This window comes from Taurulus bubalis (genome assembly GCF_910589615.1).
Source record: "Taurulus bubalis genome assembly, chromosome: 1".
NCBI classification, from domain to species: domain Eukaryota; kingdom Metazoa; phylum Chordata; class Actinopteri; order Perciformes; family Cottidae; genus Taurulus; species Taurulus bubalis.
In genome coordinates, this window is record NC_136589.1 from 20750267 (window position 1) to 20777634 (window position 27368).

General features: G+C 41.4%; 2 protein-coding genes across 2 annotated transcripts; both read left to right on the forward strand.

Moving 5' to 3' along the window:
- Positions 1–8283: 8283 nt before the first annotated feature.
- On the forward strand, positions 8284–9984 carry tyw3 (tRNA-yW synthesizing protein 3 homolog; the record flags this gene model as incomplete). The annotated part of the gene is given in 8 exon segments (XM_079232820.1): positions 8284–8456; positions 8816–8834; positions 8840–8878; positions 8968–9066; positions 9257–9328; positions 9491–9542; positions 9545–9623; positions 9711–9984. Coding segments are annotated over 8 exon segments (807 nt in total).
- Positions 9985–14200: 4216 nt separating this feature from the next.
- Positions 14201–22472, forward strand: LOC306744533 (phospholipid phosphatase-related protein type 5-like; the record flags this gene model as incomplete). Its single annotated transcript, XM_079227193.1, has 6 exons — positions 14201–14404; positions 15307–15436; positions 16490–16740; positions 16895–17071; positions 22001–22135; positions 22443–22472. The coding sequence occupies 6 exons, from the start codon at positions 14201–14203 to the stop codon at positions 22470–22472; spliced, it is 927 nt and encodes a 308-aa protein (XP_079083319.1).
- Between the last annotated feature and the right edge of the window lie 4896 nt (positions 22473–27368).

Consider the following 27368-nt stretch of genomic DNA (forward strand, 5'->3'; position numbering starts at 1 on the left):
CAAAACGTCTGCAGGTCCCTGAAACTGAAGCTGCTAAATGGAATCCAGCCTTTATTCATTTAACTATTTACATATGTGATTTTACTGCCGTGACCTGTCAAAATGTCACATACAAGATTGTTCCCCAGGAGGAGTCTTGATGAGGTCTCCAAGCTACGCAGGCGTAGCAAAGTCCTGCTTGTTGATGTCGTTGGCAAGTGTTCACATATTAGCCTCTTATTGGACATATAATCATCAGGTATCAATCATTAGGTATCAACTGTTAATGATCGACAATGTTCCTCTGTGACTGATAAGATAATATAAAATAAGGTAGGTTAAGTTAATTTAAGTTAAGAGAAGACAAGACAACATATTAATGTAAGTAGACCTGTACTTGTATACTGCTTTTCTAGTCTTCCGACCACCCAAAGCACTTTTACACTACTTGTCATCATTCACCCATTTACACACATGTATACACTGATGGGAGGGGCTAAGGTTCCACCTGCCAATCAGGAGTAAATACAATTCATACACCGTAGGCTCAGCTATGGGAGACATTTTGGGGTTAAGTGTCTTGCCCAAGGACACATTGAACATGGGCTAGTGGAGCCGTGCATCGAGCCTCCAGTCCTCTGATTGAAGGATGACCCTGCTCATCACTTAGCCAAATCACCCCCATAGGAAAATTAGTATAGCCCAAAATCACAAATTATCCTCAGATAGCTTTACAATCTGTACACATACGGCATCCTCTGTTCCGGGACCTCACATAAAATCAGGAAAAACTCCCCCAAAAACCCTTTAGGAGAGACAAAGGAAGAACCCATCAGGAGATCAACAGAGGAGAATCCCTCTTTCAGGATGGACAGAAGCAATAGATGTCATGTGACCCGAATGACCAACGTAACAGAGTTACAGCACATTATATGAAATTATTCATATAATAATGAGAGTAGTAGGCATGATGAAAAAGTAACAACTACCCAAAAATAGTGCCTGTGTTTTTGATGAGCTGTTTTGTGTCCTGGTATCACCTGTTCTCACGTCTTTCTTGTTAAAGAGACTCCCTGACAAAATACAGTCTAGCTAAATCTACACAGTATAGCACTATAGCAGTAGCATGTTATTACAGTTAACTATGACGCTTTTTAAAATGTAATAGAATCACAACTACTGTGTTGGTACAAAATGGGACCGAACGTAATACAACTGTCTGGCTAATAATGGACAAATGTCAGTGTGTGGGGGAGGGGGGGAGTGGGGGGAACACTGTCAAATTATTTTGCATTATTTATCAAATATGAATAAATCCCTTCTGGCAAAAAAGCGACAGGCTTTACACCAGCTGGAAAATATGAACCCCTGTTTTGCAAAAAGATACAAGTAGATTAGCTGTGGTTTTCATGTTACTTCTGCATGTTGGTCGTGTGAACAACAGATGGGAACTCTTTATGTGCAGCCCTTTGGGGGCAGGCTTTGTAATATTAGGTTGTAATACATTTAGACACAGATAGTGCTGATCTAACAATCACTGCACACACTTTACATGGAGCTCTGTGTTTAAAACAGGTTGATAACAATGTTTTAAATGAAACTATACATTTGTGAGCTGTTTGTTTCTCTTCAGTTTGGGGGAAAGGGCTTTAGATGAGAAACACAGACAGGGGTAACCAGAAAGTAATAGGAGATGCACTAATACACTTAATGGTGACACGTGTTCTTTAGCCAGAGTCTAAATGAGGTTTCAGAACCTTTTCCACACTGGCAAGAATAAATAAAAAACACTGAACGCTTTTTGGAAGTTTCTGATTTAAAGATCACGAAAACAAAATCATCCCAAATTACTTCAAATGAAATGATCTGGCACCTTTTGTCCACAATGTGTACTTTGGCTATTTGAAGTGAACAAACTGCTGTTAGCAGGACTGCTGGTCTTTGAAGTCTAGGTCTAGGTATCAGCAATGTTTACACTGCTGAAGGTTATGTGCTTAAATTCATCGTGGGTGGCAACGATCAAAATGATTGCAATAATCTCCCAAAATAACTGAGCGGTAACCGTGAGAGGAAAAAGTTATTCCTGTGTTGGTCCATTGACCTGCTGCAATTTTCTTCCCAACACTTGAGTCTTATTTGACCCAGACTCTTCATTCTCTCACTGCCGGCTGGTTTGACCACAATCTGAAGTTTATACACCCTTTCTGTTCCTCAGATTTTAGCTCATTACAACATGTCAACGGAGCAAGAGAGAGAGGGGAGACTGTGACTGACCTGTGGTCTGATCCTCATAATGTCTTCATGGCAGAGATCCTCTTCTTGTACTCTGTCACTGTATTCTGATCTGTGTCAACTGTTTTTCTGCTCTGTTGTCACTAATAGATTCTGGGCCAGTCCAATAGGGGATAATGCTCTCTCTCTCTGCCTCCCTGTCTCTCTGTCTCTCTTTGCCTGTCTGTATCTCTCCTCTCTCTCTCTCTCTCTCTCTCTCTCTCTCTCTCTCTCTCTTTCTCTCTCTCTCTCTATGTCTAAAGTACAGATTGATTTGACTGACTTCCGTGAGTGACTATTTCTTCTGACTTTAAAGTTTTTTCTTCAGCCATAGAAAAATGTAATTATTAAGATGTATTAATAATCCTGGGATCAGGGACCAATAACCAAACTGTAGAATATAGATAATGTCAATAGTTAATGTACTATATTCTACATTTACAGAGTGAACAGAGAATTCGAACACTGACTATAACACACACATATAACCACCAAAACGACTCTTTAAAACTATAACAGTGTTTATTTATACTAACAATGCTGATAAAAAATCAATATAATTAATCACCAGAGATCAATTATACAACTACAAGCATTTTAGATCTAAAGACAACAAACAAGCAAGTGGAAGGAGTGTGGGAGTGTGTGTGTGTGTGTTAATTAAGAAAAGAAGAAGAAAGCATTCAAAGCAAAGCAGACGGACCTTTCACTAATAAAGTACAGTTTACTGGTTTACTGACTTTACTCAGTTGCGGATAACGCGCTCTGTCGTTGGGTTAAGCGGCGCGCTGATACTTGTGTGGCAGCAGGGAAAACAGCGACTTGTCGACTTGAAAGACCAGGGAATTTCTTTATCTTCCTTCTGCAGGTCAAAGTGGGGTATCACGGGGCAAGTTATCCTTAGCTCTCAGTAAACCACTAACATTTAATCACTTTTGGACACTTGGACACTTTATTCACTGTGGCCACTTTAATTGCACTCACCTGGTGCAATATAAATACATTAAAGTACTTTTATATACTCTTCTTCCGTCTGTATATTTTTCATATTTACTACTGTTTATTGTTATGTTATTTATATTACTTGATTGTTTTACTATGTGTCTCTATTGTGTGCAAGGCTGCTGTAATCCTGCAATTTCCCCACTGCGGGACTAATAAAGGATTATCTTATTTTATCTTATCCATTACTTCCTCAGGATCCAAGTTTGTTTGTGTACCTAAAAACAGTCTGTTGCTCATCAAGCGAGATTAGGACCGTTACCTAGGTTTTTTCGGGTACCAAAATTGTTTTTACCGCCTGTATTAACACAAGTCACAGTGGAGTGTGAAGCTATTGGCAACGTCTTGGCTGTGTCACATAGACTCCCTGGGGTTCCTGTGGGTCTTGTCCAATAAGGCACTAGTGTGGTTTAAACCTAATCTCATACTCGGGTGAGACGCCTGATGGGGGTTGGTTTCACAGTTTAGGCTTTCATTTTTACATGTAGGCCTCTCTTTTTGTTTCCCCCACATGGTGAATTCCCAACAACACATTCTAGAAAAACTAGAAGGATAATTGGCTGAATGGAAATGGGTGATGCCACAGGTGCCTCAAGTGGCTTTTAAATGGAAGAGGCTGGAACCGGCTTCCTCTGTACTTGCTACTTGAGGAACCTTGGGTTAAGGATGGCAGGCTGGTCATTCAGGACAACACAACACCAGGTATCAGCAGCATGCTGGGCTTCTGTGGAATATTATAAAAAATATAAATATTATTTATTGGGGCTTCTGAGAAAAGTGGTGGATGTAGCTGGTCCTTGACTGACGGTCGGCCTGCTATGTCGTCTCTTCTTGGGCTGAAGTCCATTTGGCAGAGCAGGAGCATCCTGAGCAGGTGGGCCAAGAGACTCACGAAGGAGGAGGTCAAGATGCTGGAGGAATACGGCCAAACCCTGATGTGACTGATCCTTTTCCAAAACTGGGCCTTGTTCCAGATCTGCATGGGGTTTGAAGAGTCTTATTACATGGAACAGACTGCAAGCTTGTACACATGTACACAGCTAAAGGAAAAGCTGTTTACACACACTGTGTAAAACTATTTAACAAGAGCAAACTAAACGGGAGAGCTGCCACAGTGTGGAGACAAAAGCTGATTAAGACTTACAGTGGAGGACATTACATGGTGCTATTGCTGTCAATGCTTTTATCTCTATTAACCCCACTGTTTCTACTCAATGCCCCTTCTGTGAGGCTGTGGAGACATTCTTCTTCCTAGGCAAGAGTCCTCTTCCCTGCAGTGGAAGGACAGAGAGACGTTGTTTACCGATTCCCATTAGAAATGCCACAATATGTTTCTACTATGGACATTGTCAGCCTATGTTGTGTTTTGTCTGGTACTGGGATCTTTCCAAGCATGATGAGCCTTGGAGCGCTCGGCAGGGACACCTGGGCCTCAACATCAGCCTGGGTGGAAGTTTCCTGCAACACAAAATAAACAGACAATAGTACCGTATTTATTAGGAGTGACAAGAAAGAAACCCTTACTTTGGTGTCCCCAGTCAAATATGTTTATTTAGGGGGAAAGTGAGAAGATAGTCTGGCTGGTGTGGTTAACGTGTGTGTGTGGGGGGGGGGGTGCAATGGTCAGATTAGACACGAACACGACAGGAGGGTTAAGCTAGCAACAATGTATCAACTTTATACTAGCTGTTGCAGAGTCTGCCCTGCCAAGTAGCGTTAGCTCAGAAAACACAGGACATGTGCTGTTTAAAAGTCTGACATTTCACCCAGATACAACAGATACGTTTTTCTGTTTGGCCATTCGTGTAGCCCATTTCTTTTTATTGATTGGCAGGGGATTCGGGGAGACGTGCTTGATTCCTCCATGGTGAGGGCAGCGCGACCAGGTCATGTTTGTGCGCTGCGGCACATTAAATAGCCTAGAGTTTTTTTTCAGCGTGAGAAATACGATGTGTGGGGGGAGGGCGTGACTTAAGACCGAAATGCGTGACAATCACGCTCAATGCGTGACACTTGAGAGCCCTGTATCACAATTTAAAGTGAAAATTAGTATATATTGGTAATATTAGTAACAGTAAGCACGTCTCCCCCGAATCCCCTGGAGCTCTGCCGTGAGGTGCCACTCATCAGCCAATCAAAAAAAAGAAATGGGCAACACAAATAGCCAATCAGAAAAACGTATCTGTTGTATCTCGGTGAAATGTAATCCAGCAACCAATGAGGGGGGGCGGAGGGGAGGAGGAGGAGGAGGATATGTCACTCTTACCTGTCTTAAAAACTTGAGAGCCCTGTAGTAACACTAATCTTAGCTTACTAGTGCAGGAAAGTGTCTCCCTTCTTCTCTCTCAAGTAGCGTTACACAGTACCTTTACTTGAGAAGACTGTGCTGTCTGTAATTAATGTACATTTGCAAAATGCGTGGCAAAAAGGAAATATGAACCTTGCTGTTGCTGAAGTTGAAGTGTGGGCTCTGGTCAGAAATGTTGTATCTCTTGCTCCAAAATTGTGTCGAGAGAAGCAAGTGTCCATCGGCATACGACGTCATAGTCTACTGTCATCATTTGTGTAACGCAACAGAGGGTATACTAATGTTGTTTTCCCCTCTGTCTGCGTGATAGCAAAAACTAACATCTGTGTTGAAAACAATGCTAAAATGGATTATAGTGTATTGCTGAAAAAGGAAAACCAGCTCAAAATTACTGTATTGTGATTCACATCAACAGTTATTTACAGTAAAATTCATCCGGGAACGAATTTTGACCGTGATGCTTTGCAGATCTACAGCAACATACTGTATAGGAGTTCTACAGTAATACTATGGCCAGTATACGGTTATATTACTGTGAAAACTAGAGCAACTTGTTACAGTGTGCCTTCATTTTAGGAGTCTGCTATAAAAAAAAGCTAACTCTAGTGGAAGCTATCAACCTGATTGTAGGAGAAGCCAAACTGTCAATCTCATGCAGCAGAAAGAGCAGAGCGGAGGATAGGACGGGGCAGGAAGCACTTCCTGTCTTTATGTCCTTGGTCAAAGCCAGAGTTTGGGTGGATTTAAGATTTTTTTAAAGGTATGTACAACATGGAAGATTTTATTGAAAATGGTCCTATAAAGATGCAATATGTTGGAGAAGATTTCTTATTCAAATCTCCCATAATATACAGAGTAAGAGATCTAAAAGGGATATACTGAGAAAAGAGAGAGAGAGAAAAATACAAAAAGAGAGGAGCTGCAATTCTTTTCTTTAAGACGAAGGAATTTTTTACAGAAATGAATCATGGAAACAATTAAAATTACTGCAAGAGTTGAAATTGTATTCTTAATTGACAATAGGAATATATATTAGTTTAATTGATTTAATTTGAGGGGAGAATTCATACATTTTATTTGTTTGTATTTATTTATCAATTGTTATGAACAGATTGTCTTTTTGATTTCATTAAAATTATGTATAAATCAATAGCTTTCCGTCTATTGCAGTGGTTCTTAACCTGGGTTCGATCGAACCCCAGGGGTTCGGTGAGTCACTCTCAGGGGTTGGGAAGGGGTCAAGATACACACAGTATATCCCGGTTCACACTAAAATGTCGGGCCGCAACACACAATTTGTTTTCTTCTTCCCCTGTAGCTCTACAGCTGTGCTCACCAACACCCCTCCCCCACAGACGAGCTCGGCGCTGTTTCTTTACAGTTACCGTAATGGACCACAATGTGACAGCACACCATTGGAAATTCTCGGCTTCTTAGCGTTCAGAATACGTTGGAATTACGTCAATTGCGTACATTTTTGCAGAGTTACGGTGATTTTAGTTACTTCCTGTCACCGGCGACGGGGTCCGTATTGATCTTTCATCCCTTTATACTAACTATGTTGAGCAAAAAAAGAAAGTGGTTGGACTAATACGTACAATATGGATTCACGTGTATAAAGGAACGTGATGGGAGTCAGCGTCCTCAATGCATTTGCAATGCCAAGTTGAGCAATTCTAGTCTAACACCGGCAAAACTAAAGGAACACTTCCTAAAGCTGCATGGAGATGGGAAATACAAGAACACAACGCTCTCTGAATTCAAGGTGAAGAGAGCCAGATTAGATGAAAAGGCTACTCTGCCTGTTCTCGGCTTCTACAAATTGTAGTTGAATGTGTGAACTACGTGCGAAATAGTGCTATGAAAGAGTTGTGTAAGGAAATGGGCTCTGAATTCAAGGTACTTCTGTACCATTCTAACATTCGGTGGTTATCCCGGGGAAAGGTGTTGAATCGTGTTTTTGACATGCGTGTGGAATTAGCCCTGTTTTTGCAAGAGTACCAACATTGTCATACAGATTGCTTCGAAAATTCTGAGTTAATTCTCATTTTGGCATACATGGACGATATTTTCGATGCTCTCAATCATCTCAATCGACAGATGCAGGGCGGTGGAGTCAACATCATCGAAGCAGAAGAAAACCTGAAGGCGTCTTAAAAAAAGCTACCTTTATGGAAACGACGAACAGAGAATGATAACTTTGCAAACTTTCTCCTGCTGGACGACTGTGTAAGTAAGATCGAAGATGTGTCTGGAAGCTGAAGCAAGCAATTGCCATGCACTTAGATGAGCTCGCAAAGTCTCTCGACGGATACTTCTCCACCAGAGAGTCATATCCAGCATGGGTGAGACAGCCGTTCACATTTAGTGTTTTGCGACAGCAGATGTCAACGATCAATACCTCGACGAAATCATTGAACTTCAGCAGAGCCAGGTTCAACAGCAACTCTTCAGAACAACAACGCTCTTAACAGCGTACTGAAGGAGCGTTAACTGAAGGAAAAACAACACTGTGCACAACAGGGCTAGCAGCTAGCTCATGTTTACAAAGTATAGCACGTTATGGGTGCCATTTAAAGTTGTTTTCGTTCTTCCACTTCTGTCATTAAAGTCCTGAGCTTTCAAACACACTGTGGCCCCGTTAGCGCACACTACGGAAACACACATTGCGACGCCGTGACACCTGTAGTCACATTAAATGACTGATGTTAGCTAACATAGCGATGGAGAAAATGTTCAGTCAGTGGAAGAAGCAGTGTCTGAACAAGCTGGACCTGAGTAAGAAGGGCAGCGTGGATGAGGACATCGCACTTGTAGTGTCTCTGCTCAACAGCTGTGAGCAGTACTTCACCACGAGCTCCTTCTCTGGCAGAGTCATCCTCATCGACGGGGTGAGGTGGCCTTATCCAGGCTAGCACGCTAACGAGCTAACAACTGCAGCTTCTGGAACTAGTCAGAGACTGTCGTGTGTTAGAGGCTGGGTTTCACGGAGCTGTAGGGTACAACGGCATTCCTTTGGCATGAACAAGAAAAGAAAGAAACATGCACTTTATTAATCTCCTTGGGAAAATTCTTCTCTGCATTTGACCCATCCCTGGATGGGGAGCAGTGGGCAGCCCTGTGAGGCGCCCGGGGAGCAGTTAGGGATTCAGTGTCTTGCTCAGGGACACTTCGACATGTGAGCTATGGGGGGACTGGGGATCGAGCCGGCTACCTTGTGGTTGCGGGACAACCACTCATCCCCCTGAGCTACAGCCGCCAAATCCGCCAAATCTGTAACTGTTTGTCTCACACCGGAAATGCAAATCTGAGGACTTGGTGAGATGTGATGGACTTCTGCACTGCTGCCATTTCATCTTGTGATGTGGATTTGATATTAACCAGAGCACACTGTGTTTGTTCCGCAGATGTCTGGTCTGGCCAGGTCCAGAGGAGATGCAGTGTTTAAGTTTGAGCCCTTTGTGCTCCACGTTCAGTGTCGGCGGCTGGAAGACGCTCAGCTGATGGTGTGTGTGTGTGTGTGTGTGTGTGTGTGTGTGTGTGTGTGTGTTTGAACGATCACAGTGTTGCGTTTACATGCAGCGTAGCTCTACGCAGTACAGGATGAACATGGGCGTGTCAGGGAGGGTTCAACGTAAATGTCTTTTAATTCAAATAAACTGACTGCTCTGTCATTAAAGTGTCCTGTCCCTATAGCACTCAGTGGCCATCAACTCTGGCTTCAGGAACTCTGGTCTCACTGTCAGCAAGACAGGAAAAATCATCACGGTAAGCTCGAGGACATCAGTGACATTTCCAGGAATCCATCACTCTTTAGATTTCATTAAATATTAAATTGAACTTTGGACAATCCATACAGTAGAAACCCCCCTTGCTTTGCTGCATGTGTTGCTTTCTATACTGTGTAAAAAGAGTGTTTTGTTCGTCTAGGCTGTCCGTAGCACCCACGGCCTGGAGGTTCCTCTCAGCCATGAAGGAAAGCTCCTGTTGAACAGACGTACATCCATTTCCTTACTCGGATAGCCGATCAGAAGGCGGAAGAGAACCGTAGACGGATCCACAGGTCGGTCTGCTAATTGCTCTACTCAATCAGAATTCAAACATGCTGCATGCAGCTCTGATTTATTTATTTATATTTGGTCATCTCCAGGTTCTACCAGAATCTCCAGTCAGCTCTAACTACAGGGAAACTCCCCAAATTCCAAATCCCAAATCCTCCCATCTCACAGGAACCACCAGAGGCTAGACTGGAGACAGAAAGGGGGGAAGAAGAGGAAGAAGAACAAAATGAGGAGAAGAAAACAACAACAAGTGTGTATAAACGGAGGCGAAAGAGAGAACAACACCATCGGGCTGACCGTTGCCATGGTGACAGGTCCAGCCTTGTGCCAGAGCTGGATGACTGTCTGGATCTGTTCACATGAAGCAGTGGCTCTGCTTGCATGCTGACATGCTCGTATGCCCGTATCACTAAGAGGATCACCATGGGAACCCACGCTGTACTGCAAACCTGCTCTGGAGCAGGTGTAAGTCCATAGATCAGAGTAATGGATCTGTCATTTCTACACTGTCCCAACATGGACAGAAGGCAGTGAATATGTTCCACCTGATTCACAAGTAATTCCTGTATTATCATTATTAGTAATCCTTGTTTCAGGAACATTAGAGAAAGATAAATCATGGACACTAATGTTGTCAGCAACACACATTTTCTTTTTTATTCATATCTACAGGTTTGAAATCACATGTTTGTGTTCACAGGATAGCACGGCTGTCTGTCACTGGTTCTAGTTGGAGAAGACCTGATTTAGTTTTAACAGTTTACCTGTTAATTGGTTTACAGTCACTTTATACTGGGGTCGGTGTGGAGATTGATAAACAGCCATGTTGAAGCTCGCACATTTTTTTTAGATATACAATCTGTGCGATCTAATACATAAGACTTGTTGTAGTCCCGTCAGATGTGTGCATAAGCTTTGACTGAAAGCTTATGTCTGAGATGCTACTGAGACACTGTCTCAGTTTTACCACTGGAGGGCAGCAATGCTTTTTTGTTAGAACTACAAGGTTTCTCAGTGTGTTTATTTTGTATTCAGTGACATTCACTGGGATTGAACTATAATATTTTATGAATCTGTAAATAAAAGCAATTCATTTTTGTAATACTTATTTTCCAGGAGTAATTTCATGGCCATGATGAACTCTTTTGGGGCCCCATGGCAAACATCCATCTCCCAACCATAATGCATTCTGTTCACCTTGTTGCCTACAAGTTCCCATCAGTACAGACTATTTATTCAATTTAGTTCAGTTTATTTTGTATAGCCCAGAAGCACACATTTGCCTCAGAGGGCTTTACAATCTGTACACATACCTCCTGTGAGGTCCCTGTCCTGGGACCTCACATTGGATCAGGAAAAACAGTAAAAACCCTTTCACAGGAAAAAAAGGAGAGCAACAGAGGAGGATCCCTCTCTCCGGATGGATAGAAGCAATAATTGTCATGTGACCAGAATGAACAACGTAATAGAGTTACAGCACATTCAATGAATATGACAGAAATTATTCATATAATAAGTAGTAGGCATGGACCAAGATCCAGATAACCACGAGGATGCAAGGCCCAGGGCAGGAGGCAGGGCCAAGGAGAGGACTGCCTCCAGACACAACCACGATCCATGGAAACATATGATATTCACTGATATTTCTCTCAACACTCTTTAGTTTCTTTGAGCTGTTTGTTTATTTCAACTCCACTTACATCAGCCTGGTTTCCAGCAGTAGCAGGCAGCAGTGACGGATAAAGAGACAGGTAGTTCCCTCAGGAGTTGGTAGTGAATAAAAACAGAGCTAAAAGAGAGAGAATATAGGATTTATAAAGTTCAGGTGGAGACATACACTAACTAGAAATAACTGCTAAAAATTAAATTAAATCTATTTCGTACAGCCGAAAATCACAAAACACAAATTTGCCTCAGAGGGCTTTACAATCATACATATGACATCCTCTATCCTGGGACCTCACATCGGTTCAGGAAAAACGGCCAAAAAAAAAAGGATGGACAGAAGTGTGATAGATATCATCTGTACAAATGAATAAAACTGTTGCACTGTGTCCCCTCAATGTGTAAATAGGTAAATAGTGATGATGATAATAATAATAATAATAATAATAATAATAATAATAATAATAATAATAATAATAATAAGTTACTGATCTCCGTCTAGTCGCTGGGCGCGGGAGAAGTTCCTGTTTCTTACTTGCTGTTTTCAGGTGAGAGTCCAGGCCGTTTGTATCGTTGGGTGAGGTCCCCATTTAAGGTCACGTGGGAAAACGATTTGAGACACACTTGGGGAAATAACATTTTGACTCAAAAACATATGTGAACGTTCGGAATACATAAGGATCACCACTGGTAAGCTACAGCATGATATACAAAACTAGAAAATTTCACAAGAAATTTTGAAAGTGTGGCTACTACTGCCGTAAGACGTCGCAATATATATACACATTACCGGTAGTGAGATGTGTTATTGAGGTACATTATTTATATATATACACACACAGGACTGTCTCAGAAAATTTGAATATTGTGATAAAGTTCTTTATTTTCTGTAATGCAATTAAAAAAACAAAAATGTCATGCATTCTGGATTCATTACAAATCAACTGAAATATTGCAAGCCTTTTATTGTTTTAATATTGCTGATTATGGCTTACAGCTTAAGAAAACTCAAAAATCCTATCTCAGGACAGCACTTTGCTGCAACATATCACGTGATTACATATGAATACCAGCCCCTATTGTCCTTGATCTCTAAAGAATCAATAACTCCTTGACTTTAAAATATATATATATATATATATATATATATATATATATATATATATATATAAATTCTTTGCATAAATATGATCAAAAGTCAAGAGTCTGAGTGCACGCGACCGTATTACCATGTGCACGCGCGCGCACCTATGTGTTGATTGGATATATATATGCCAACATTAGCTGTGAGGGCTTGATGGTGTAAATATGAATGGGACAGCACTTTGCTGCAACATATCACGTGATTACATAACATCATATTGTGTACAATTGTCTATTTATTTTCTATTTAATACAATAATCCTCATTTTAGCTTTATGTTAAGATACACTTAAATCATGGGGCTTTTATGTTGAAAGGGAAGACAGAGAGACAGACAGGTAGACATAAAAGCCCTGTGTCCAGCGTGTCACGGGTTGCCATGGTGGCAGCTTGATTGATTGGCTAATTGGTAGCAGCTGTGACACTGTCACAGAGCAAGAGACTGGACTGTGGATTTAATGAGAAAACAACCTTTCAAACTATTTTATTTGACAGACAACCGTGGATCCCATCGCAAAAATAATGCAATCATAAGAAGCACAAGACTTCTGAGAACGTTTCCGTGTACTTAAATATTTGTAAGGATTTATAAATGAGAGCGTAAATTCTGTTTGTAAAGTGCTCACGTTTCCGTCATGAGAGAAAATTGTGGTCCGATTTAACATGGAGGTTGATGGAGCAGTTGGTCGGTCTTCATGTCGCTTTCAGGCTTGCTGACAAAACAGTATAAATTTGTTGGATTCCACGACGCATGTGTACTACCGGCACAATATTTCCAACGTTTTCATATATAAATTATGCCCCAAAAGTCAATATTGTGGAGTGAATGGCAAAATACAAATACAAAAAGGTTCGTTAGGACACAGCTACTCGTGCTCTAGCGATGACATCACAACTCTAACCTGCCCCATACACACCCATTGTAAACTCTAAAATGGTTCCCACATGTTTCTAAACTTGAACAATAATTGCATGAAAACTGTGCTAGCTATCAAAAAATACCCAGTTGGGAAAATAAACTCCAGACTTTTGTCAACGTTTTAAACTTTAAATCATTTCTCGACGATAAATTATGGCGAGTCACTGTGGGCACAAAGATGTATGTTTTTTTGCTCCCTTCAGTCCGAAACCCCAGTCAAGTGAATGGGACAATTTCTCGCCGTTTTTCGCACTTTTCGGAAAAATGGCCAGTCGAATCTGGGGTCTATGACCCTGCAGCTGAAGCCACACTTAATAATAATATTGGACCTGCCTTTTAACACAGCCTTAATAATGCACAGAGGAACTTTAAAAAACCTTGATCAAACCATCTTTCCTCCACTTCGTCTAACTCTCCAATATGTGTGGCTCGTGTTCAGTATACTGCAAGCTGCTCTTTAGAGATTGTTCAGTGAAATAGAATGATGCTTCACTGACATCAGATGATTCAGGGAATTCACAGAAGCGGAAGGGCAACGTTTCCCTCTCATCACAAAAAGAAAAGAGGAACAACGTTGTGTTTCTGAAGGGAAAAGCATCATCATCTATAGAGTCATCATCATCTGGGGTTGGGTATTTGCACTTGAGCATCCTTCAAGAGTTGTTCAGATGAATTATACATCCGAATTGCGACAAAATGGCATTGGTGATGTTTACCAGGAATGAGTAAAACTGGATTATTGCGCCAAAAACAGGAAATTGGCAAATTTGAAGTTGCAAACTGGATTCTTCATCACTGTGGTTACAGCATCCAGTACCTTGCAAAGTCTGATTGCCGGAGACTGAGTTCACCATGCTGTATTTTCAGGTGGTGATTCTAGCAGCTACAGTGATGCTGGTTTACTATTGTGAGTTCACGGACACTTTCAGTCCGGCACAGCAGGGCTTCATCTGCAGAGATCCAACTTTAACTAAACCAGATCCTGGACCTGAACAGGAGAGCCGCGTTCAACCCGTAATACTGTACTCTGTGGTGGGTGGACTGCCGGTTGTACTGGTAAGTCTAGATTTAAACACAATCTACAGACAGTTTTTTTTGTTTTTTCTGTGATGAAGATAAGGATGCTCCTGTTAAGGGAGCAGGAGAGAGGACACAGAGCCTCAAACATTTTTGAAGGGGCTATACATTTAATTTTAACAGTACTTCCATGTTTTTATATTTCAGGTTTTCCTGCCTGGTCGCTTTCATTAAATATGAACTGAAATATGCCACGATGATTTTCCCTGAGGTGTCTGATGCACTCTGTGATTCATTAAGGGATCAAGTGATGTGTAACTTGAAAGGGGTCTCATTCAGCGAATGGTCTCCAGCTCTGCAGTTCTCCTCAAAATCTCCTTGTTTTGGCTTTAAAAGCTGCAACTTTACTGTTTGGACAGTTTTTGACGGAATGGGCAAGAATACGCATCTGAGGCAGACATTGGAACAATATTGAATTTACATTCAGTCAGTACTCTAAATTATAGATAGCTGAACACAATAACTAACATAATAATACATCATTGTAGTGTTTACAGATATTGTGCTGCCCCCAGGTGGGCACTACAGACTAATGAAATTAACATATTATTATCAATTACAATGATTCCTCTTGTTATATATGATTATATTTAACAGCTGTATTTTAATACTGCTTGATCTGTGTTTCTTGGTATACATATGTCCGTATGTGCCTGCTTTGATTGTACATCTGAAATGAGCACATACATCCCTGTGAGTTCACAGCACATCTGGATGGTAAACACTTCTGTAGAATTCTTGTGCATAGGTTGTGGTTTTTACGGGGAAGGATTCTATTTCTGTTGTGGCTATGTGAATGAGCTTGTGTGACAATTTACATCTGCACTGGTAACTTTAAGTATTTTGATCCAAAAGTATTCTGTGTTAATTCTGTTTCTCAGATTTCAGGTGTAGAGCTTGTTATCTTCCTCCTTCACAACTCAAACAACCTGTATGACCAGGAGAAGGTTGTTGTCATGGGTGATTGTTGCTACGTGAACCCGATGGTGCGCAGGACCTTCCGTTTCCTTGGTAAAAAAAAAAAAAATTTTTTAGCAAAAATAATGGTAAAATTACTTCAACCTATACTGACATTTTCTTATATATTAAATCAGAATGTTGTATCTTTTGTGTTTAAAAGGTGCATTGTTTAAGCTCTACTGGTGTAGGCAGTTCAGGCTTTTCATTTAGGGGTACAAAAGTGAATGCTGTCATAAAAAAAAGTACCCTTCCCAGGTTTGGGTGGATTTATTGCCAGAAATGGAAAATACAATTCCTAACTACGTTTTCATCAGTGTATAATCACCTGAAACTTAAACTAACGGCATGTTTCTACGGTAGCCCACGACAGACAAACCAAACACTGGCTCAGGAGAGAGCCTTTTGCCTTCTGACGTTACCTGAAGGTTAAGTTATTTTCTGCCAAAATTAGAAAGAGAGGAATAAGCGGAATGAGGTTAGGTCAATTGCAATCTGCAACCTCACCACTAGATGCCACTATATCCTTTAAGGAAAGGATCGGAACGCTTCCTCCGTCCACCAATGTATTAATTTGAATGATTTATTACAACCCTCACCTATGGCCACGAACTCTGGGTCGTGACCGAAAGAACGAGGTCTCGGATACAAGGGGCCGAAATGAGCTTCCTCCGTAGGGTGGCCGGGCTCAGCCTTAGAGATAGGGTAAGGAGCTCGGACATCAGGAGGGAGCTTGGAGTCGAGCCGCTGCTCCTTCGTGTCGAAAGGAGTCAGCTGAGGTGGTTCAGGCATCTAGTCAGGATGCCTCCTGGACGCCTCCCATTAGAGGTTTTCCAGGCACGTCCAACTGGTAGGAGGCCCCGGGGAAGACCAAGGACACGCTGGAGGGATTATATCTCCCGGCTGGCCTTGGAACGCCTCGGGGTCCCCCAGAATGAGCTGGAAAGTGTTGCGGGTGAGAGAGAAGCCTGGGTCGGCCTGCTGAACCTGCTGCCACCGCGACCCGACCCCGAATAAGCGGTTGAAAATGGATGGATGGATATTACAACGAAAGCAATTTCTATCCACATGTAAATCATCTTCTCATCTGTGTCTGTTTCTTTGTAGGTGTGTATGTCTTCGGTCTGTTCACAACAGACATCTTTGTCAACACAGGTCAGCTGGTCACAGGATGTCTGGCCCCTTACTTCCTGTCGGTTTGCCAGCCCAATTATACTGCCCTCGGCTGCCTGGACACACCGGACTTTGTCAGCCAATTAGACACTTGCAATGGTGACCCTGATGACGTCATGAGAGCCAGGAAGACCTTCCCATCCAAAGAGGCTGCGCTGAGTTTGTATACAGCTGCTTATCTGGCAGTAAGTGCCTCTGTTTAATGTAACGGGTGCTGGAAATGTGCAGGGACGTATAAATGATCAACGAGCAGTTTATCTCCATGACAGTATAAGCCTGAACTTACCATACAGCTGGTTCTGAATAGTGTCACAGAAATAAAGTGACTGTCCTCTCCAGATGTACGTCATGTCCTGTATCGGTTCCAGAGGAGGTCGTCTGACTGGCCCCCTCCTCAGCCTCTCATTGGTTAGTCTGGCTTTGCTAACAGGCATCAACAGAGTGGCCGAGTATCGAAACCACTGGAGTGATGTCATTGCTGGACAAGTCATCGGGGGAGCTATCGCTGTCTTTCTGGTCAGTTATTATGCATTTTATGATCTGTGGTAGCACATGTGCATAGATCTAATGAAACTGAGACTTTTCAGAGCTTTATTGTGCGTGTTATAATTAAAAGATAGTTAGGCCATTGAATTCAACTTCATGATCAATCTTACGGTTGATTTGTTTGTTTGTTATTTGCAACTTTTCACCTAAGGCCACATTTCAGTGATATAAATGTAATCTCTATAATAAGGTGTAGGGAAAACAGTTGTTGAACATGCTGTTCTCCGCAAATCGCCACTTTAACTCGGTGGAGGATTTTGAGTGGCTCAGTGATTCTGGGAGCTACACGGAATGTAGCTACCTGGCCCGGACCAGGGAAACCGGGTCACCCTCCCGGAGCCAGACCTAGGAGGGGAGCTCGCCGGCGTCTTCGCCCATGGGGCCCGGTTGGCTCAGCCCGAAGAAACATCATGGGCAGCCACCCTGTAGACTCACCACCCGCAGGGACAAGCATCGGGGTCAGGTGCTATGTTGACCGGGTGGCGGGCCGGCCATGGGGCCGATCGCTAGCGGGGAAAGAGCCAGAGCTGGTGCAGGAGGTGGAGCGATATCAGCTAGATATAGTTAGGCTCACCTCCACGCACAGCACTGGCTCTGGAACAAAGCTCCTGGAGAAGGGTTGGACTTTGTCCTTTTCTGGAGTTGCCCAGGGTGAGAGGCGCCGGGCGGGAGTGGGGTTACTCACGAGACCCCGGCTGAGCGACCTGGTGTTGGAGTTTTACCCGGAGAACGAGAGGGTCGCCTTCTTGGAGTCGGTGGGAGGGGTTTTGAAAAGCCTGCTGACTCCATAGTTTTCCTGGGAGACTTTGTTATTTCGGTCACGACCCAAAGTTCATGACCATAGGGGAGTGTTGGGACGTAGACCGACCAGTAAATGGAAAGCTTCACCTTCTGGCTCAGCTTCCTCTTCACCAAGACGGCCCGGTGCAGCACCTGTTTTACTGCTGCAGCTGCACCGATCCACCTGTCGATCTCCCGCTCCAGCTTACCCTCACTCGTGAACAAGACCCAGAGATACTTGAACTCCTTCGCTTGGGGCAGGCACACTGTCCCCACCCAGAGGGAGCAAGATGTTCGAACATAAGGTGGCTTATAAGTGTACCTGGTACCAGAACACCTTAGGCCGTAGATCAATTATCAACTTTGTAAACGTATCATCTGATCTGCGGCCGTATGTCTTGGACACTCAGGTGAAGAGAGGAGCAGAACTGTCAAATGACTTGGATCAGATGCCGGGGGAGCCGGCTAGAAAGACCTGACAAGCCTTAGCCTAAGCTTGCCTGGCAAGCCTGGCAAGCCTAGTGAGGGTGAACTGGGCACATGTAGCGGAGGATCCTGTCCGGGAGGTCTTCAACTCCTACCTCCGGAAGAACACATTCTGAGGGAGGTTGGGGACATGGAATCCGAGTGGACTATGTTCCAAGCCTCTATTGTGGACGCGACCGCTAGAAGCTGTGGTCGGAAGGTCATTGGTGCCTGTTGGTGACGGCAACCCGAGAACCCGGTGGTGGAGACCGGGGGTGAGGGAAGCCGTCAAGCTGAAGAAGGAGGCCTTTCGTGCCTGGTTGGCCCAAGGGTCTCCTGAAGCAGCTGACAGGTACCAGCAGGCGAGAAGGGCTGCAGCTGCGATGGTCGTGGATGCTAAAACTCGGGCATGGGAGGAGTTCGGGGAGGCCATGGAGAAGGACTTTCGGTTCAGGAAGGGAAAGCAGGACCTACCCCAGGTAGTTCTCAGTGGGGAAGGGGAACTGCTGATCCAGACGGGGGATATTGTTGGGCGGTGGAAAGAGCACTTTGAGAAAGTCCTAAACCCGGCCAACATGTCCCCTGGAGAGAGGGCAGCGCCTGAAGACTTGGGGGTGGTTGCATCTATATCCCTGGCGTTCAAGTTCAAGTATCTCGGGGTCTTGTTCACGAGTGAGGGTAAGATGGAGCGGGAGATCGACAGGTGGATCGGTGCAGCTGCAGCAGTAAAACAGGCGCTGCACCGGACCACTGGTGTCCTATACTGCTCGTACTTATAGCTACAAAATAATTCCATAATTCATATTCAAACTCAACAATCACTTCATATGTAATGCAAATAATGGTGAGCCCGGACAAGGTGACGTAGGGAGGAGGTCGGAGTGGACGGGTGAGTGAAAAACCACAGAATGGAGACCGCTGTGTCAACTTTGATTTATTTGACAAATTATATAACTTCCATACTTATGTAATGCCACTCGTTGTTATTTGACCCCAAACCACAATTTCTTCCTGAACCTAACTAAGTAGTTGTGTTGCTTAAATACTGCAGGGGCTTGCGCAGGAAAAATAATCCTTTGTGAATCTGGACATTTGTAGGAAAACACATGGCAAGAAAGATAACAAAAAACTTTTTGATAAGATACAAGAACCATTGTATGAGGACATACGTTGCATTTAAAGACCTACCTGATATCATTTCCGTTATGGAAATTAACCTTTTCAATCTCCTTTAGGGAAAACAAATGCAATGTGAAACACTTAAATGTCTTCAAGCATTTGTTAAACAGATTAAATGAATGAACATATACTTTATTTATCCCCAAAGGGAAATTTGTTGTCGGAGTAGCAGAAACTTACAGACACAAAATAAAATATAAAAACAACAGGGATGAAAGATATATACAAAAATAAAAATAGCTGGGATGAAAGATATGTACAGCGCAGAGAGTATTAATTTAGGAGATTAAATTAAACTTAAGCAATAGAGAAGTGCACAAATGCAAAGTATGTATGTGTAAGTATATGACATGCGAGGAGTGTAAATAAACATAAACGTGTACAGTGAATAATCAATCTACAGAGGATCTGGCAAGAGGTGATTCATTGTAAAGTCTAGATACTTGGAATAATTCAATTGAATGGACAGAACTTTTCACCACAGATGGTGAGGAGGTCTGAACCAGAAAACTAGTTCAACAGAGTTTTATACACATCCAATTATTTTGAAAATGTTTGCCCTTCCCCCTGCTCCTTGCAGTGTCCTCCCCTCATGCAGCAGACCTTGGTGCCTGCCTGGAAGATGTTGTTTGGTTGCGGCCCTGAGAGGTGAGAGTGAGGGACAGAAAGACAAAATAGCCAACGGAACTTAAACAATAATACGATAAATTCTGTTATTGTCCCATTTCAACCAGAGTTGCTTCCCGAGTTCAGCAATATAGTTACATTAAGAAGAACACTATGTTAAATTTCCACCACAATTGGAAGAATCAAGATGGCTGCAAATAAAAAAAGGGATTTATTCATCTGGCATTGTACCTAACTCAGTGGTTCTCAAACTGTGAGGCGCGACCCTCTAGTGGGGCGCGGAGGGTAGATGCAGATTACGTTTTTATTAATTAATAATAATTAATCCCACAGTGGGGAAATTATTCTCTGCATTTTACCCATCCTAAGTGATTAAGGAGCAGTGTGCTGCTGTGAAGCACTGGGGCTTCAGTGTCTTGCTCAAGGACACTTCAACATGAAACTATGGAGAACAGGAATGAACCGCTACCTTGTGGTTTCAGGACGACCACTCTCCATGAGCTACATGAGAATTTCACATAGTACAAAAGTACAAAGTACACAGACATAAAACGTCATTGATAAATACATGACGAAATTCCTGTACTTAATGGAAATGTTTACGTTACGCCGTTAAAAGGTAACGCATGCGCCGATTCTTGCCAATTTGCTGAAAGCCTGCGTGAGATCTCTGTGAGGTCGGCTTTTCTGCTGTTGCGTCTCTCAAAACAGAATATAGATCTAAGTTTTGCACAGGCTGAACGTTATTGTTATTACCTTATAAATATAGTATATATATATATATATATATATATATATATATATATATATATATATATATATATATATATATATATAATTCAGTGCATAACAGGTTATTTGCAGCCACAATAGGTCAATCTTTTGCCAAATATTAGTTATTTTTGCACAGATAGAACTTTATTTGCATTGTTCTAACAAAGTTATTGCACATATTATTAGTTTCTGTCTGATGGAACGATCTGGTTTACTTGAAAGGGATTTAAATTTTCTTTATTCTATTATTTGAAAAAGCACAAAAGTAACACAAAGTGGACCATTTTGTGACAATTTTGTTGGGGCCCGAACATTTTTCTTCCTCCAAAGGGGGGTGTGACAGAAAAAGTTTGAGAACCACTGCCCTAACTGTAGTGGATCATCACATATTGGGTATAGATTTAAATCACATTCCAAATGAGACCAAGGTTTTCTATTATGTAAATGTTTGGCCAACATATACTGAAGCCCCAAAGTCCCAGGCCATGCATTTGCCAACAGACAGTAAACAGAAGCAGATTGCCCTGTTCCTCACATCCTGTAACGTCTTTCAGCTCTGATAACTGTATTTCATTTAAGTGAATTATTTTCCGCCACATACGTTGCATTTTAAGATAGTTTTTAGAAACTAACCAGATAATCCCAAAGCCTCCTATCAGAGAGTCGGACCACTGCTCTGCCCATGTGCACCATGATGTTACTTAGCAAAATATATTTAGGTGATTTCCTTCACAGAAAAAAAACTGGTCTAATGGACTAAATTGCTGCAGGACACACACACACATTGTTGTTGCTTGAATTAACTTGAAATCCTCTTTTTTGAAACAAGTCATGCACGATAGTAAAAGCTGGGTCACAGAAACAATATATAAAAAATGAGGGGGCTCTGTTTCAATAGCTCAAAAGTATAAGCCCTCTCGCTCTTTTGTCGTATGACTGTGTTTGGCTACATATTTTCCATGTCATGGATACAAATGTATCTTTTTGGTTGTAGAACACTTGATTTGACTGGAAAGAATAATTTGAAATGGTTTTAATGACTCTGTGTCTCTTGTTCTCTCTTTCTCTCTCCAGGTGGTGTTTGTGGTTCAGTATTTTAAAACGAGACCTGTAATTTCTCAGAGTCCCTCAGATGCAGGCACAGCTGACACTGATGAACCCCAAACCAATCATGTCATGGAAACTAGTGACAAATACCTCGTTACACAGGTAGCTTCAAACTACACTTTTACACACGTACAGACGTTTTTGGTTTTCAGTGCACAATGTGCCAGTCTGTATAGAAAATAATGACGTCCATATTAGTTTTTCTGACATGACCTTAATTGAAGTACAGATACCAAAAGCAAAAAAAAACATTAGCAAAAGAAGTGTCACTCGTCACAGTGTCTTGACAACTGGACGTTTCAATAGTTTTCAGGAAAAACTCAAATACAGAAGATCTCAATGTTATGCAGCAAGTACCAATTATAATAATCCTTTTTAATTAAAATGTTTTTCTTTTCTGCTCCTATAGATCCCAGGATCCTGCACAGAAGTCACATGACTATGAACCCCCAGCACCTTCTTGCAGCATGTGTAAATTAATCAATCACCACCTTCATCGAAGGCCTTTGCACACCTACCAAATTTTTCTTATGAGTTTTTTTTCCCGTCATAAAATATTAATTCTTATGCACAGAAACATTGCACACTGCGGTCGATGCATATTTAAATATATTTGTTGTGAAAATGTATCGTTTAAGACAAAACTAATTAGTTACAACGGATAGTCCAAAGCAGGGCTAATGAATGAAGGGCATTGATGAGCTGCCTAGAGCAGTATCACAACTGTCGGATATTTCGCACTTCCTTTCTCCAGTTCCTATCACCCCAGATTCCAAACTAATCTGAAGCCACCTGCCACCATCAATCTTCACTTTTTCAACTTTTTTCTGTGTATTCTATATTCTGCGTATTTTCTGCGTATTCTATAATATTCATAAAGGGCTTTGTGCTGGGAGATGAAGTGTATTAGCTTATCAGATTCCACTTTAGAGAGTTGTTTTACAACCCTTGGTATGGTGGGTCTGATTGGTCAAACAACTCTCTAAAGGCTTTTGACAGAGGCAGAAAAATGCAGAAAAATAAACATATTATCAAAACTTTAACGAGAGAATTGTCTGCAATTTTGGACAACAAAATATGGATTTGGTGTGCTATGGCCTTAATTAGTGTAATTGCTGCAAACCCGTTTATCTACATGCCTTATGTTTTGCTGGATAGCTGCTTTATCTGCTACTTTCTTTTTTAAATACATGTGTTATTGAAAAACTGCTATCACTTTGACCATAGTTCCTTTAATTTTATCGAGGTATATGAGATATTAATGCTGTACTGCAAATTATGGTACTCGTAGCACCTTTACCTAGAGGCAATGAACTCCAGACATGTCAGACAATGTCTTATATAATATTACTTTTTGTAAAAACGGTGGATCATTAATTCATATTATACATCATAGGTACAGTAGTTATCCATAAGTTTTAAGGTGTTGAAAGAGAACTATGAGGAATAATATACTTGCGTGTGTGTTGTATAATAGTGGTCGTAGTTTCCCTCCAGCTGCCCGTGACTGAAGGCAGCAGAGTACTTGCAGGCAGTCTTCTTCAAAATCATCTCAAGATGGTTGTTTTAGTGCTTATGTTCCAATGTTGTTGGTTTTACATAGCTTTGTGATGTCTAAGTTCTTTCGTTTAGTTTGTTCTATAGTGAAAAGACTTCTTCAGATGGAGAAAAAAAATCCCTTAAAACATTGTTTGATGACTATTGAATATGTGTCATGTTTTAAATTACAGTGTTGTGTATCACTTCAAACTCACAGGCCAACAAAGAGATTATTTATTTTGAATACACCCACTGTTTTTTGTCCCCATGCTACTTACATCCTTCTATTCTAATACCTTCTATTGTATATGTAAACAGGCAGAATTTTAACCTTTCAACTTGTTATCTCAGATGCTACTGATCAAAATGATGATACAACTTGGTTTCATCATCTAGTATGATGTGCATTCTGGAAACAAAATATACAGTAGCCTCATATACTGTAATTTGTACACACCTTTGTCTCTTCTGTATCAGCAGTAGTGTTTTGTGTACTCATGTAAATATAGCTCGCAATTAAGTTGCAATGTAGCTGTCATGTCGGATTTCTGCCTCAGATTCATTTTGAATGTTTGATTCATTTATTTATATGTGATTGAGTTTCTGTGCTCTGATGGGGAAACAGGAGTCAGTAAATGTAATTCATGTTTTGATTAAATTTGACTGTTATGTCTTTATTCTAACTTACAAATATATGCAACATATTTTGGTTTAAGATAAAGACTTAACCATCGAAAGCCTACATAGACTGGTCGTAGATAGGTTGTATTTTTGCCAATTCTCAGTCCCTTCTCTTAAAACTAATTTAAAAAACACACATTTTCTAAATACATTATTTATTGAAAATCAAAAGCTTTGTTTGGGTCATTCCAATAATGAGTTTATTCAAAATAATAACCTTATTCATAAATAAATATTTCAACCTATTATAAGCCAGTAAGCATCAGCAATCGGATTTTTCTATAAATACAGACACATATTTAGGATACAACAACAATTGACCTTACATAAAACCAAGGGAGTTTAGAATGGTATGGACTTGTACTTGAGTCACAACTTAGTCTGTCATGCTTTGTTTTGACCCTGCCTTTAATTATCCTGCCATCTCAGATCCAGTCCCTCCCTCCAGCCTCTAATGACCTCATCCCCTTCACCTGAGTTTTCCCACCTGTACTCACCTGCAGTCCATTCTTTCATCAGTCTTTCTGTGTATTTTTGTCTCCCCTGTTATTCTTGCATGCCCGTTCGAGACCCTTTGACTGCTTGGATTCCTTTCGCCTGCCCCTTGGGATTTGTTTGTCACACGAACTGATTACTGTTTGACCCTTTGCTTGTCTTTGGATTTTGAACTTTGAAGTAAACCATTTCTACCTGAATTGTTGTGCGTCGTTGTGCTTTTGGGTTAAAATCTGCCTCCTGTTGTCACAACTTGTGTAGCGCCTTTCTAGTACTCCACTGATGGCAGGGGATACAGTGCAAGGTAACACCAGCCCATCAGGACTAACCAAGCATCCACACCCACACTTTTGGGGACCTATTTACATAAACTGAAAGGAGCCAGCAATAGCTGGCTCCTTTCCCAGCTTCTGATTGGAAGACCACCTGCTCTGAGCCCACAGACACACGCACACACACACACACACACACACACATACACACACACCCGCAGAGCCCCGCCCACCTACACCTGCAGCTTGAGGTCTCGCGCTTCACGCGGGTCAGACAGAGAGGCACGACCGTCCAGCACGAGACCGCTAGCGGGTTACTGCGAGGTAGGACAACTGTACACGATTTTCTGCACGTTTTTTGTAATATTATTAATGCGTTGGAAGTCTAAAGTACTTCCTTGTTTTGTACACAAGTAATAAGGTTATACCACTAGCTATTGACAAAAAAGCAACAAAGGACAGCTTCAGAGATCTCTATGGTGACAAAATAGAGAGAGAGAGAAAGAGAGAGAGAGAGAGAGAGAGAGAGAGATAATTCCTTAATTCTGTTTAAGCTTCAGTTTCACCTTACTGCTGCTTGTCCTGGTAGTTTGAGCTGAGTGTTGTGAGCTATACAAGGTAGTGGTATAAAAACCTTGAACCCTGTTTGTATACACACCTAAAGTATTATTTTTAGACATTTATAATTTCACTTAATACAAACTTATTTTATGCTCAGCAAATACTGTATTACATAAATATATTGCAGATACATAGCATGTAGTACTCTTAGTACTTTACTTTGATCGTTGGTACATTGTGTGAAAGTATAGGCCAAATGAAGAAAGAAGTACGTTTAATGTTTTGGAGATTCATTTATGTTATTTCTTTGACCTGTGTGATCATTCTGTTTAGAGCTAACTGAACGCGTACAGCCCTGTAGGGATATATGATGCCAATGACATAAAGTACATGCAGAGCAACAGTTGGGAGAATCTACATTCTGTCCTTCTGTCTATATTGTTGCTGGCAAGCAGATGGCGTCCACAGATTACCAGCCTCATGAGCAGATTAGCTCAGTTTGCCCACTGCTTTACTGACTCGTTGCCTGACTGACTGACAGGATACAAGCGCTACTCTGCTTTTATTTTGTCGGAGTGATAAAACAGTCATTCTAATTGATTACTGGTAGGCTGGTCGGCAAAAGTGTTTTTCCTTTTCTTTTTTTAGGTGATGTGAGGACTGACCGGGTGAATCTCTATTCACCCGGTTTGACTGACAGGCTATGTGACTGACAGAGGGTCAGACTAAGCCTCAGGCTGCTTTTTTAGGCCAGAACAATATGTCGTACCTCTCCTTGGGACCACATATTAGATGGAATGATTTGTTGAAGGTATTTAGAGCAAAATTAATCTGAGTCCCTTTTCTAGTGGCTGACCTGAGGCAGTGGGTCAATACGCATATTGGCATATTGTTTGTTTATCTATGGAGTATACATACAAGGGGTTTGTTTAGGAGCCTCACACCAGCCACCTGGATCTTCACTCACTTTGGCAAATGGTGAACTGGAAATATAAGCAGTAAATAAGCATGTTTCTGTCTAAGAATACCCTCCACCCCCTAACCCACTTCCACATGTGAACAAGTTTCAACCCCCGCTATAAACTCTCCTGACCCACATCTATATTAAACACAGTCTCCTTGCCTGTATTCACACAGCAGACCCTGCCTTGTGAGATAGAAATCCAAAGAGTGGTGTTTTTAACACTTATTTCATTTTGTAATGAATAAAGCATCATCCCCGGGACCCCTGTGGTACACAGAGGTGTGTTGTAACAATGATCCCTTTAAGTTTGATCAAATAACTGTTTGAAAGATGGGTGGTGAACAGTTGAACAAATAAGCTAATGATTATTGTAACCACATTATTATTTTTTCTCTTTGCTTATGCAGATTACCATCGAATTGACATTTTTATATTTATTTCATAAATATATATACAACTTCACTATTTTCCAAATTTTACTGACTAGTTCAAAATGCAGTCCAGCAGTTTCAAATGCTATTCAAATTACTGCAATGTATATAGTTCAAATACACTATAATTCTTTACAGTATTGTATATAAAATAAAGTTTCCTGTAGTTACAATGATAATTAGTCTATAGCTACAGTAACTTCAGTGGTGCAAATAGGCTACGAAGCAACAGCTTGGCGCTGGTTTCAGTGTGTTTCTAAATTTTGAACAGGCCTGAAGACAATCTGTAGACTATCGATGCCTGATATCAAAATAATGTATAAAATATATAATTTCATCCCATATGTTATCATGCATGACAAGTTTAGTTCAACCTAAAACTGTCATTTGGA